General features: G+C 37.7%; 2 protein-coding genes across 2 annotated transcripts in view; one reads left to right on the top strand and one right to left on the bottom strand.

Moving 5' to 3' along the window:
* The window catches only part of ACBD7 (acyl-CoA binding domain containing 7), a 16,493-nt gene extending 12,235 nt beyond the window's left edge, over nucleotides 1-4,258 (top strand). The window contains exons 2-4 of the mRNA XM_027847947.1: nucleotides 3,617-3,734; nucleotides 3,853-3,915; nucleotides 3,999-4,258. Coding sequence (XP_027703748.1) covers nucleotides 3,617-3,734; nucleotides 3,853-3,915; nucleotides 3,999-4,072 — 255 coding nt within the window. The 3' untranslated portion in view covers nucleotides 4,073-4,258. The remainder of the gene's footprint in view (nucleotides 1-3,616; nucleotides 3,735-3,852; nucleotides 3,916-3,998) is intronic.
* Nucleotides 4,259-6,674: 2,416 nt separating this feature from the next.
* Nucleotides 6,675-14,370, bottom strand: part of OLAH (oleoyl-ACP hydrolase) — a 45,469-nt gene continuing 37,773 nt past the window's right edge. Inside the window, 4 exon segments of the mRNA XM_027847917.1 lie at nucleotides 6,675-7,525; nucleotides 8,044-8,126; nucleotides 10,322-10,491; nucleotides 11,092-11,191. Coding sequence (XP_027703718.1) covers nucleotides 7,389-7,525; nucleotides 8,044-8,126; nucleotides 10,322-10,491; nucleotides 11,092-11,191 — 490 coding nt within the window. The 3' untranslated portion in view covers nucleotides 6,675-7,388.

Genomic DNA, 14,370 nt, shown 5'->3' with positions numbered 1-14,370 from the left:
CCTTCTTCTTCTTCTCCTTTTTCTTCTTCTTCTTCTCCTTCTTCTTCCTCTTCTTCTTTTTCCTCCTCCTTTTCCTCCTCCTCTTCCTCTTCTTCCTCCTCTTCCCACAAGCATAAACATTTATTTCCACACAATGACACCTATATTCTGGTGATCTTCCCCATCCCTCTCCTATTGGAGTTTGGACTGCCAAGGCCTTGATAGGTGACCTTTTGCCTCTTCTTGCTCACAATCAGGCTTTGGTTCCCAGCCATTTCCACATGCAACCAAGTGCATTCCCCAGCTCCTTTTTAGCTCCCTTTTTATACGTTATCTTCCCCCTAGTAATCTGAGTTCCTTCCAGGCAGGGACTGATAGTGCTTGCTTACACTTGCACCTCCAGCACTTAGTATAGTGCCTGGCACATAGTAAGCACTTAATTTCTACTTTTTCATTAATTCATTTTTGAGAACTTTTTGCAAAGTTGACATAAAAATATTTCTCATTTCTTCTTTTACACTTGTGAGGCAGATATAAAATTACTTCCTATGCCCTTTTAAATTTAAGGTTACTTTTACTAACAAAATAAATGGCAGAAGTCATCTAGAGATTGGTAACTAGGCTATTGAAGTATCTGGAAATGATGTCATACAAGGAATACTAAAAGGAAGTAGCAACATTTATAAAAATACACATATGCCCTCTTCTTTCCTCTACTCCTGTCCTCACCCTGGTGTAGACCCTTAACACTTCACATCTGGAATATGTCTTAGATCCTTGTATTGCTGAGAAGGATTAGGTCAATCAAAGTTAGTCATTGCACAATGTGGCTATTACTGTGTACAGCATTCTCCTGGTTCTGCTCACTTCACTCAGCATCAGTCCATACAAGTCTTTCCAGGTTTTTCTGAAGCCTGCCTGTTCACCATTTCTTATAGCACAATAGTATTGCATGACATTCATTTACCACAGCCTGTTCAGCCATTGCCCAAATGATGGACATCCCCTCAGTTTTCAATTCTTTGCCACCACAGAAAGAGCTGCTATAAATATTTTTGTACGTGTGGGTCCTTTTCCCATTTGTATGGTCTCTTTGGGATATAGCCCTAGAAGTGCTATTGCTGGGTCAAAGGGTATGCACAGTTTTATAGCCTTTCAGGCATAGTTCCAAATTGCTCTCCAAAATGGTTGGATCATTTCACAACTCCACCAACAATGCATTAGTTGCATTTAGTTCCAATTTTCCCACATCTTCTCCAATATTTATCATTTTCCTGTTTTGTCATGTTAGCTAATCTGATAGGTATGATGGGGCACCTCAGAGTTGTTTTGATTTACATTTCTCTAATCAATAGTGATTTAGAGCATTTTTTCATATGACTATAGATGACTTGAATTTCTTCATCTGAAAACTGCCTGTTCGTATCTTTTAACTATTTATCAATTAGGGAATGACTTGTATTCTTATAAATTTGACTTAGTTCCCTATATATTTTAGAAATGAGGCCCTTATCAGAGATACTGGTTGTAAAAATTCTTTCCCAGTTTTCTGCTTCCCTCCTAATCTTGGTTGCATTGGCTTTGTGCAAAAACTTTTCAATTTGATATAATCAAAATTATCCACTTTGCATTTCATAATGTTCTCTATCTCCTGTTTGGTCATAAATTGTTCTGTTCTCCTTAAATCTGACACATAAACTATTTCTTGCTCTCCCAGTTTATGAGGTCTGCTTGAGAGAGTGGCCAAGCATAGCCATTTTTCAGAGACAGCCTAGAAGGAATCCTTACATTGTATGGAGCTTGTTTGTACTAAATGACCCTGAAGGTTCCTTACTACTCCAGGAGTCTACTTAGTAAGCTTTTCGACAAAAAACATTAAAAATCTTTATACAAGGATGATTATTAAAAGTCTTTGGACCAGTTCTAAGGCTAACTACATTTTAGAAACAGATCATTTTCTTTCTTTAGAATATCTTGAAAGAAGGGGGAAGGATAATATTTTTTTTGTCCCACATCTCAATTAAACCTCCAAGTTTAGATCTTTTATCAAAATTAATTTATTCATTTATGTAGAATGGTTCCAGGAAAATTGCAGGCTACCAAGGAGATATTTGTTAACTTGATTATGGGAAATTTTACCAGTTTAGGACATTATAATAATTTCCCCACTTATAACACTTGTCAAAGTTTTGTACTCAAGCGTATCCTCATTATTTACAAAAAACAGCTGATTATATCGAGGGGCTGCAACTTTGTGTTAAATGGTCTTCTCTTTTTTCTTGTTCCTTGCTTTTAAGACTGCAGTAAAGAGAATTCAAATATTTCTCAGTGTTTTTTTTAATAAAACAAACTTTTAAATGAGGGCACCAGAATTTACTTTCAAGGACATCATAGGACACAGAAGATAAGGGTTTAGAACAATCAGTGCTAAATAAATATGGATCTAATGAAAATAATTTCATTTTATCTCTGTCTTTGTGAAAGAATATATTCTATCAATAATGCATATCTAACTCACACACTTGTAAGAGATATCTAATTTCCTTTTGTAAAGGAAATAAGGAAGGAAAAAATTAACTGGGCAATAATTATATATTATATAATATAATAAATGATAAAATAGTACTCTAATAATTAAATAGTTATTATCATTTATGCGTGCTTTAAGATTTGCAAAGTGTTTTCCTCATAATAACCCTGCATTGCAAGTATTATTCTTCTTTTACGGATGAGGAAATGAAGGCTCAGAGAAGCTACATGTCTTAGCCAAATAATTAGCCGACTAGTTACTTTTAGAGTCAGGATTTAAGACCAATTCCCAATCATTCCATTGTTCTTTCCACAACAAACAGAAAGAGCATTTATTAAGTCCTTACTATATGCCAGGAATTGTGCACAGCTCTGTTTATGTACAGTACAAAATGCTGGGCATATGAAGATGAGCCAACAAGCTACATCCTATCTTCAAGAAGCTCACTTTCTTTTTTTTTTTATTAATTTATTTTGATTTATCAAAAGTTTAAAATTTTTTCCCCCTTCCTTCCCACCAACCTCCCCAAGATGGTGCACAATCTGATATAGTAAGAAGCTCACTTTCTAATGGGAGAAGACCATACAGAAAGGGAAGCTAGAAAGGGGCAGGGGGAAAGGCTGCTTGCTGCTGAGGAGGCAGACAACCATGCAAATCAGTTGACTCCAAAGTGGGGGATGGGAGTGGAATAGAGGGGTGAAGAAAGGAAGGAGAAGACCAATGCCTATAACTAGGTTTCCTTAAAGGTTACAGTTTTCCTTAATTTGGCCCAGCCTTTAGCAGCAGAGGGGTTTAGTATCACTCATCTATTCGTTTTTCTGTCAATATAAGGAATAATAATAATAGTAATATACTTTATATGGCACCTTAAGGTTTGCAAACCAGAGTGGAGCAGTTACATAATTAAGTAGAAATTGGACAAAATATTTCCTTACATGGATTCGTTAGAGTTTAATTAAAGAGCCAGTTAAGTGTTTGGATCCATTTTCCTTGAGGCCAATGTCTCTTCGTATCTCCTTGGCAGTAGGCTCAAGCAAATGATGCACGCTCTCCGCCCAGAGGAAGAAAATGTACCACCGAGTGACTTTCTTTCCTCTCCCTTTTCAGAATGACTTTCACAATGCTGCTGAAGATGTTAGGAAACTAAAAACCAGGCCAAATGATGAAGAACTCAAAGAGCTCTACGGACTCTACAAACAATCAATCGTTGGAGACGTTGACATCGGTATGGTACCTACGCATTTCTTAATTGGGCAGTGGGCAGGGTTAGGGATTTTGAACAACAGTTATGATGCCATTTAATAAAAATGCAAATTTAAACAAATCTGTGTTTCTTTTGGCAGAGTGTCCAGGAATGCTAGACTTAAAGGGCAAAGCCAAGTGGGAAGCATGGAACCTCCAAAAAGGTGTTTAATTGTCAAACTGGATAACATACTTTGTTTGGTATACCAGAAGATTAGCAAAGGTAATCTGTTTTTTTCCTTTTCAGGTCTGTCAAAGGAAGATGCCATGAGTGCCTATATTTCTAAAGCAAAAGAGCTGATGGAAAAATATGGGATCTAGAGCAATGTTTGCTGGAATTCTTTTTCATTATGAAACTGTCTTATGATGTAAAATAAATTAACATTTAAAGGAAAAGGTAACATTAACTCTTCACGTTTCACCTCACTCCTTAATATGAGTTGAAATATTGAACTGTAGTGTGCAGAAGAAACTTAAATAAATTTTTACTTTAAATTTACTATACTTTAAATTTAACCATACAGAAATTTGTGGCTTTTTTTTTAAAGAAAAAAATAAAAGATTGGTTTGTTGAATGAGCAAATAGCTTCATGCTTATCTGGTCTGAAAACATGACACTGATATTTATATACTCTTATTTTAAAGTAAATCCAGGTGGAGCTTCCACAATAAAAATAATTCACAATGAGACAGTTCTACTAATAAGCAGATGAAATGCAATTTAAGGCTGCAAGTGGAAGAAGGAGCTTTCAGAATAAAGAGATAATAGTTCCACTGTATTGCACCCCAATCATATCATATGTGGAGGACTGCATTCAGTTCTGCAAAATGACATTCGGAAGTGGGAGGTAGCTTAAAAAAAAAAGGCAATCAGGGAAGGCGAAGGGCCTTGAGTCACTGACACATGAGAATCTCTTGAAGGAACTGGGAACAGTTAGTCTAGAGAATAAATAATTTGGGGTAGACGTAGGATTATAGATTTAGAGCTAGAAGAGATTATCTTATAAGCCACATAGCCCAACTTTCTTATTGAGGAAATGAGAATGAGGATAAGAAATGAGGACAAGAAAGAGGACATGGTCTCCCTGAGGTCACACAACTACTTTGTGTCTGGGGTGGAATTTGAACCCAGGTATTCCTGACTTTGAGTCTAGTAAATATTTGAATGTCTGCCATAGGGAAAAAGATTAAACATGTTCTAGTTGGCTCCAGAGGATGGAATTAGCAGCAATGGGTAGAAGTTGAAAAAAGAAAAATTTAGACATGATGTGAGAAAATTTTCCTTACAATTAAAGTGATCTAAAAGCAGAACGGCCGGAGTTAGGAGGTTAGAGGTTCACCCTCACTGAGAGTCTTCACACAAAAGTTGTTGGATGTATTGTGGGGATTATTTTTGGGGGGTATAGGTTGGACTAGATGACTGCTGTTCTGAAATTCTATGATCAGCAATAACCAGGCCTCCCAGGATCCTCTATGACAAGGATTTTTAACTTGGGGTCTATGAACTTGGCTTAAATACACACACAAACACACACACACATATAATTTGTATTGCATTTTGTGGACTGAATGTTGGTATAATTAGTTTCCTTTGCATTATTACATATTTTATTTTATGCATTTAAATGCATTGCTCTGAGGCTTCACCAAACTGTCAAAGGAGTCTATGACATAAAAAAAGATTAAGAACCCTTGCTCTCGGCTGATTTCAGAAAAACCTGGAAAGACTTGTATGAACTGATGCAAAGTGAAATGAGCACAACCAGAACATTGTACATGGTAACAGCAATTTTGTACGATGATCAGCTATGAATGACTTAGCTATTTTCAGCAATACAATTATCCAAGACAATTCCAAAAGACTCAGGATGAAAAATGCTCCCACCTCTAGAGAAAGAAATGATGGAGTCTGAACATAGATTAAAGCATGCTATTTTTCACCTTCTGCATTTTTTCTTTTTTTTCCCCTTTGGGGTCTCTGTCTTTTTTCACAACATGGTTAAAATGGTAATATGTTTTGCATGACTGGACATATATAACATATCAAATTGCTTCCTATCTCGGAGAGGGGAGAGGTGAAGGAAAGAGAGAAAATTTGGAACTCAAAAACATTATTAATGAGTATTCAAAATTGTCTTTACATGTAATCGGTGGGAAAATAAAATATTATTTAAAAAAGAAGAACAAGAAAAAGAACTCTTGCTCTAGGTCTACCAATCTAGTATCCTTGGAAGGACTGAGATTCAATGAGAAAAGAATTTGTTTGATCAAGAGAAAGACAGGGTCCATCAAGGAACTTTCTTCATGATATCTACTACACCTTATTATGGCATATACTGACTGCAAGGTATTGGGCAAAAGATGTAGTTGATAACCAAATTATCTTTGCTTGGGCCCTATTATTGAGGGAAGTTCTCCAACAACTTCAAGTTTAATAACACACACTTGAAATTTCACATAATTTGTAGTTTATTTTAGCCCATAGCACCAAAATTCAAAACCAAGCTCAGACTGAAAGCCAAAAAGCATTATAATGAGTTTTGTAACATAATTGTATAGTATTTGGAAATAGATATAAAAATTTGACTTATTTTATTTATATTTTCATTAGTTTTAAGTTATCCTCAGTGAATGTAATAGCAATTCTTTTCAAACAAAATCATCTGATTAAACTGCTATAAAATCCTCCTTTAATAAGCAAATCAACACTTCAACCTAATTTAATAAATAATTTTCATAATCTCTATGCTGAACAGTATTCTATAGGCTACATTCTACTTAAGTAAGACACTTGAATGTAAATATAATTTTTTTTTTTTGCTGAGGCAATCGGGGTTAAGTGACTTGCCCAGGGTCACACAGCTAGTAAGTGTCTGAAGCTGGATTTGAACTCAGGTCCTCCTGACTCCAAGGCCAGAGCACTAATCACTGTGCCACCTAACTGCCCCAAAAATATATTTTCCCTCTTCTCACTTTTACCCTGCTTCACTGCAAAAGAAGGCGAGGGCTATAGAAAAGTTGATCCTGAATATGTTAATGGTAGAAAAGTAGCCTGGTGTGGTATAGATAGTGTTGGACTTCAAGGTAAGAAGACCTGGGTTTTCATTTCACCTCTGACACTAGCCAGGTGATCATAGGCAAGTCACTTAACTACTATGTGCTTCAGAAAAGCCCCTGGGCCTTAAACATGAACGATTTTGATCTGTTGGTGGAGGACATTCTCCTACCAAGAATTCCTCATAGGGATGAAATCACAGATGCTTTGTGAATTTGTGTGTTGATGGAAACATGGATAAGTCCTTATTTCTTCAACATTATTTCCATAGCTAAAATAATGGGAAAAGTATACATATGCTTTATCAATGAAAAATTGAATGATCCTAATATAAAGAGAAACAACACAATTTGACTGTCTAGTACATTATTGATGTGTTTGGAAGGGTCCAGGTTTATTATGGCATATGGCAAGAAGGATATTTAGATTTAACAAGTCACCCTGATAGTTTTTTTTAAGCATAGCTTTTAATCTGTTGATAAGACTAGAATGAACTAAAAATATACAATCACTTTGATTGCCTTAGATTACTATGTAAAGGATATGTAATTTGCCCTCCACCAACAATCAAAACTCTGAGCCTTAGGCACAGTATGAAATTTCAAAGCATCTGGTTATGTAGTTTATGAGGAAAGTCTCATTGGAAGGGTTAGTGAGATAAAAGTGATTTCCAGGAAACTTGTGCGTCTCAACACTCCCACTGGTTAGGTCCTTCCAGCCTAAGAAATAAACAAAACAACATAGACTTTTAGCAATACCCCAAAAGGCATTTCTTACTCCCATACGTTATTACCCTAAGATCTCTCTGGACAGCCTGAGTGCTCTTCTGATATCCTTGCAACGTTGGGGCAATGCAAAGAACCCCACACTCCCTCAGAACATCAGGTAGATGATATGGCAAATTTATTTGAGGGCATGAACCAGTGTCCGGGCAGGAGTACATGGACCAAGATGACCTGCATCATTGGAGGGAATGTCCACATGATCAACTGACAGACGAGACCTACCGAAGTAAAAGATTCCTCACTATAGGGTGGGCTTACATGAATTATCTCTTGTTACATGTATCTTTGTCCCTTTACTTTCTTGAAGACCTATTGATACAATAGGCTCATTTTGCAGGCATCTTGAATCCTCACCATTTAAATTGAACAAGATCTGGTTGACTTCTCTCCATGGGCAGATCTGTGAGGTAACATTTAGCTAAATACAAAAGAAGTCATTAAGAGTACTTCACCTTCCATTTCTTCTGCTATATCTTCAGTCCCAGAAAAACATGTAATATCACAAGAAAGAAGTGTCTTTGATGATTTGACAAAGCTGTGAACAGAAAAAGTTTCATTTTTCCTAAATATTCAAGATTTCATGATCTCTCTTTGTTGTTAGTGATGCTCAAATGATTTGCCTCCTTTCTTCTCCCCTGCTACATTCCCTTTGTGAAATTAGCAAATATCAATCAACATTTATGAAGTGCCTACTATGTGCCAGGCACTGTGCTAAGTACTTAATGAAAATGTTTTCACTGGGTAGAGGATGAGATTGTTACTCATGATAGACTCAGGTAGTACCAGTCTAAAGAGTTCCAGACTCTTGACTGACTATGAATCCACCTTGGTCTTGCTTCTGGACCCCTTCCATGAATCTGGAAGCTGCAGTAAGGTAACAGTAGTCTGTCCATAAAGTACACAATTCAGAGGTTGGAGGTCAAACATGAAACTTCTACTGCTGTGACATGCCTCTTTTTATCAGTCATTACCACGCTAATTTCTCCATATCACCTGCCTCCAAAAGAGGTCTGCAGTAGTCCTGAGCCAAAGCTAGAGATTGGGAGGGTGGGGTTTCAGATTTATTATCTCATTGGCTATTTGGGGTCCACTCAGTTCAATTCACGATAAGCTTAGTAAATGCTGAGAGGATATAGGTAGTAGATGCTATGGGGGATATAAGAGAAACATAAGGCATCCCCACCCTCAGAGAGCTTAAACTCTTCATTAGGGAGAGAAATTCACCCCAACCTAGGGAAAAATTACATGATTATTATGATTAAATACCAAAATGTGTTGTTTACACACAACAAACTATAGGAAGTCAGAATAGGGAAAGATCATTTAGGGGCTGCCTATTATAATCAGAGGTAGCTTCATGGAGTAGGTGGGGCTTCAGTCCACTTAGAAAAATAAACATAAAGAATGATTATTAAAGATATTTTGCAGGACAGATAAATGGCAAGATGCCACTAAGCTATGAGGCAGGTATGTGGGCAAAACACAAAAAGGAGATGAAATCAGACTCTCTTGCTGTGGAAAATTTTGCTAGTGGTAACCAGATTAGATAAACATATCCTACTATACCTTGTTGCATTTTTTTTTAAAAATGTCTTTTTAATGACAAATTTTGTTTTAACACATCATGCAAAAACTCAGAGTATTCACAATTATATCCCTCACACCAAATAATCTTTGCTTCCAGTTCAGGGAAACTACCTATGAGTGACTGCAACTGATGGTACAGGTAGCCAATCCTACACTTTGGTTGTCAACTGTTGTTAAAAGAGTTAGCGTGTTGTAATTGATAGAAGGCCAACCTTGGGCAAGAAAACCTGGGGTCAAGCCTGCCTCTGACACATATTAGTGGTGTGACCCTGGGATTGTGAGTTATAGATTTACCAAGATGAAATCTAGAGGTCTAAGGGAATGAGAGGTCTAGGGAAACAAGAGGAAGCATGTATATGAGCTAGCACCTACTATGTGCCAAGCACCGAAGAAGCAAATGAAGCAATCCTTGCTCTTGAGAAGCTTTTATTATCCAATTTTATGAGTTTTCTTACTATTCAAAATGGTTTCCATTTATATAGCTTTAATAATTATTTTTTATAAAGAAATGTGTATATGTGTTGTTCTTTTGGCTCTGTTCTATTCACTTACCCTGTTCCATTTGAAAGATAGTGGGAAATGGTAGAAACTGAAGTAGCCACATGTTAATTAGGGTAGGCCCAGAACATATTAATCAGGGCTCCTGATTCTCTCTTGGGCAATTGGTTGAAAATAGTAGAAGCTGCGTAGGGTAGTGAGAAAAAGTTCTGTACTGAAAGCCAAAAGGTCTGGTGCTGCTCATGGATTTGGTGCTGCCTTTGGGAATGTTCCTTAACTTCTGTGCCTCACTTTGTGTAAAAACAAAGGCTTTGGAAAAGATGGTTTTTAAGATGCCCTTTACCAATTGAAGTTTAAGGTAAGCAATGCTGGCCCTTTGCTCTGTGGCTCTTCCTAGGTTCAGGTCTATCAAAGAATAGTAGAGTGAGATCCTGATGTTCCAAATGCTGGTCAGCAGAAATCTGGCCCTCCTAAAGCCGCCATAGATACACCTTACATGCCTCCTAGTTGATAGGATAAACTCTCTCTCTCTCTCTCTCTCTCTCCCCCTCCCTCCCTCTTCCTCTCCCCCTCCTTCCCTCTTCCTCTCCCCCTCCCTCCCTCTTCCTCTCCCCCTCCCTCCCTCTTCTCTTTTCTTTTACTTACTTGAAATTCTGTATCATTTGAATATCTGCTTTTAAAACAGGAAGAAACATTTCCAAAAGTTCTTTGTTTTCAAGAAGGTCCTTGGAAATGCCACCAATATTCGTGGTAAAATTAAATAATTGCTCTTCTGATATCCCAGAAAAACTTGAAGAGTGGAAATGGGTGATTTTCTTAAACAATTAAACAAAGTTATTATAACATGTCATATAGGTGATTTAATTTCATTTTAGAGCTCTAATTATCTAAGGAAAAAAGGATTTAATTAAATTACACTTAGTATATGGGATTCTTTAACTACAGAGTTTTAGTTCAGCAAGGATTGTTGCAGATCGCTGCAAAAATACCCAATCTCAGATGACTGTTCTGGGATCAGATCCCACTCCATCCTAGCTCCTCCAGCAGACTGACCCCTTGATAATCCCTATACCAACATCACCCCTACTCTCCATAGAAACAAACAAATGTAGTCAAATAACATAGTGAAGGGATGGAATAGAGATGGACATCCAGAGGACTTCATTGGTAGCCATGTAATATGAAAGGACCTAGGGGAAAGTCTTCAGGGTTGTTGAGTAGGTATGTATACCATGAAGCAATTGGGAGAGGAGATGGTCAAGCACAGCACAAGATGAGAAAGAGAAGACAGCTGAAAGCAGTATCTTTGAGAAGAAAGTATACACGTGGAGGAGATTACAGATCCATCAAAGCATAAATATCATCGCCCCCCCATCTCTGCCCCAACCTTAACTAAAAAAAATCACATTACTCACATGTAGAGGAGTTGCACTTGACACAAAACAATGCATTGGTTCTAACTTGTAATTTTCTTTTAAGTGTAGAGCTGTCATAAAAGCAATATATGATCCCATGCTAAAATGTGGAAAAGAGAAAAACCAACCAAATGAATGATGATCCATTCCAACTCAACTTAGAACAAGCATACCTTTAATGTACCATAAATGTAATTTTTCCAAGCTAAGAAAATAATAAGAAGAAATTAGGCTTATATTATTTCAATAGGAGACTTAGCAAAGGATTTGGCATTTCATCAACAGAGAGACTCTCCGTGAGGGAACTCCCACAGGTGATCGCAAGGTAAATCCTGAGGAGCTGTCTGAGGCATTCAGAGGTTGAATGACTTGCCCAAGTTCACACACCTTGTAAATATCAGAGAGGAGTTGTGGGCCTTGGAGTCTTCCTGACTCTAAACTCAGCAAGCTATCCTTCATGCTGTATTCACTGTTTCTAACGGTTACTTTTATAATACAGTTTTACTTTTTGCTTAAAAAGGCTATCTGTGATGCTTGCGAAAGGCAGCAGAAGAAGGAGTTATGTGGGGGGAAACATCAGCAAGCAATTTAAGGATACTGATTTTGAGAGTTTCTAGAAAGCACTTGGAATCTCCTTTTCTTCCTTAAGAATATAGAACAGAACACAATCGACAGTCAATTCTGCTGATCAATCCCTTATTCACTTGCCAAGTCTTGTATCCTGTTTTTCCTGATAGAAAATGAATAGACCAATACTTGTAGAACAGTTTCAAGTCATTATGACAAAATTATTATCAAATAGCTTGGGTATAGCTGATTTTGTATATTCATAGGGACAAGAGTCACAAAATCGCAGAATTTTAGTTGGGAGAGACCTCAGCAACAATCTAGTCTAATCCATACATGAAAGAATTTTTTGCTCTGACACTGCCAACAAGTGATTGGCTGTACTAGGATGGGAGCCAGGAAACTATCACTCTACTCCTATCTGTCACTAGCTAGTTGTGGGACCTAATGAAAGTCACTTCCCCTCTCTGGTCTCAGTTTCCTCATCTATAAAATGGGGGGATCGGAGCAGATGGTCACTAAGGTACCCCTCTAAATTTAAATCCTATGATTACCTGCATGGATCTTTAAGGCACTGGCCTACCTCCCTGCCCTACCTTGCAGGATTGATGTGAGGAGAGCACTTTGTAAACTGCTGAGTCATTATTTGGGTCTTTGGATGAATTTTAATGGGGTCAAGCCATTGCATGATCAGCTAAGTAATGGTGCAGCTTAATTGATTGCTCTGAGCATGGCACCATAGGGATAGCATAGAAGACATCTAAATCTAGATGGGGGTAAAAAGTCAGGTAAAGTGAGAAGCAACAATATGAAGGACTGTGGGAAAATATATTGTCAAAAAGAGGGGAGAAGGATATGGAAAGAAAATGGTCTCTCAACAAGTTTTTCCCACAAGGATGTACCTGATTCCTTGCCCTATATTTAGAGAGTACTGCCCTCTGCAAAAACAAGGCCAGCAAGGAGACACACAGGGAAGGAATTCAGCACTCCGACCGCCTGCTGGAATTGTGCATCAGCACTGACCTCTGTCTTGTGCTCCTAACTCATAAAACAAGAAAGCAGAAAGTAGAAGCTGAAAGCAGAAGGAACCTAAGGGGAGGAGTGAGGCATTATGTGATGACTGGCACTGAAATCTCCCTTTCTGATTAAGCAGAATGTAGAATGAAAAGATCTGAGTATGTACTACACTACACTACACACACACACACACACACACACACACACACACACACACACACACAGCAGCAGCAGCGGCAAAACTTTAAGAGGTCAGAAGGAGAAACGTGGCCAATAAGCTAATGTTATTATTTATTAAAGTTTGTATTTTTTTTGGTCACAATGAAAAGTTCAAATTTTATCATTATCTCTTCAAACTTCATTCTTTGTTGATACTTATTGAGATTGTTAAGCTTATAATGAAAATAATCTTTAAAAAATAATTTAGCAGATCTTAAGTTGATGAAACCATTTTGACATTTAAGTCCACAAGGTTGAACACAAGATGTGTTTACAATAGTGTTAAAAACAAGCGGAACATTGGACTTTTATTATTTATTTCTCAATCACTCCACAGAGTGACCAGTTCCCTGTATGACGCTGGGTTGTTAAGACGGGGAAATTTTTAAAGAGGTCAAATAGTATCACCTTTGGCTACTTAAGTATCTATTTCACCTAATACTGTGATGGAGTGAGTCCAACAAACAGCATTTATGTTCTTCGGGGTAACCAGTACCAATCATACAATGCCCAGAGATAAATAATGCTCTCTATAGGCTTTGGATTTAAGATTCCTAATGTCTTTGTATTGACATGCATGTTTCATAAATTTAGAAGAAGAGGAACAAGGAATTGTGAAGGTTATTTAGAAGGCTTTGAAAATGAGAAGGCCAATGAGTGAATGTGGGGAGGGCAATTTGAGATAGTTCAAAGTTTGAAGAAGAGAAAAAAACAAAGGAAAAGGAGAAGGGCTCAAGCTGAAGGACTTGGGAGAAAAAAGGAGAAAGATGCAAGGAAACAGAAGGTAGTTGGTAAGATCAGGAAATGAAGACATGTTGGGTAAGACAAGATTGGTTGGTTGGTTACTGTCTTTTGTTCTCAAAGAGGACCAAAATGACATAACTATGTTAGAGTCAATTTACAGCATGTCCGATGGCTGATCAGACCAATATGAACTTGGAATACTCTACCACAGGTTGGACACAAAGAGTCCATGTGAACATTTGGGGTGGGTTCTCTAAATTTGCACATCTCAAGTTTCTTTTGAGCCACTTCAATTCTGCTTTGCTCATAGAGCAAAGCACCTTCTCTGATGAGGGCATGCCATTCTGGGTGGTCCTGTGCCAGTGTCTCTCATGTCACGCAATCGATTCCGTAGTTCTTAAGAGAGACCTTGAGATTGTCTTTGTATCACTTTTGACCGCCATGTGAATGCTTGCCCTGTGTGAGTTCTCCATAAAATAGTCTTTTAGACAAGTGTACATTTGGCATCCGAACAATGCGGCCAGCCCATTGGAGTTGCACTCTGCAGTAGAGTTTGAATGCTTGGCGGTTTAGTTTGAGAAAGGACCTCAGTGTCTGGTCTCTTACCCTGGCAGGTGATCTTCAGAATCTACCTAAGACAATTCAAATGGAAGCGATTCAGTTTCCTGGCATGGTGCTGGTACACCGTCCAGGTTTCACAGGCATACAACGATGAGGTCAGCACAATGGCTC

The sequence above is a fragment of the Vombatus ursinus genome, unplaced genomic scaffold, assembly GCF_900497805.2.
Source record: "Vombatus ursinus unplaced genomic scaffold, bare-nosed wombat genome assembly UNPS02005459.1, whole genome shotgun sequence".
NCBI classification, from domain to species: Eukaryota; Metazoa; Chordata; class Mammalia; order Diprotodontia; family Vombatidae; genus Vombatus; species Vombatus ursinus.
The sequence above is the reverse complement of the archived record's forward strand: the minus strand, read 5'-3'. Positions and strand labels throughout refer to the sequence as shown.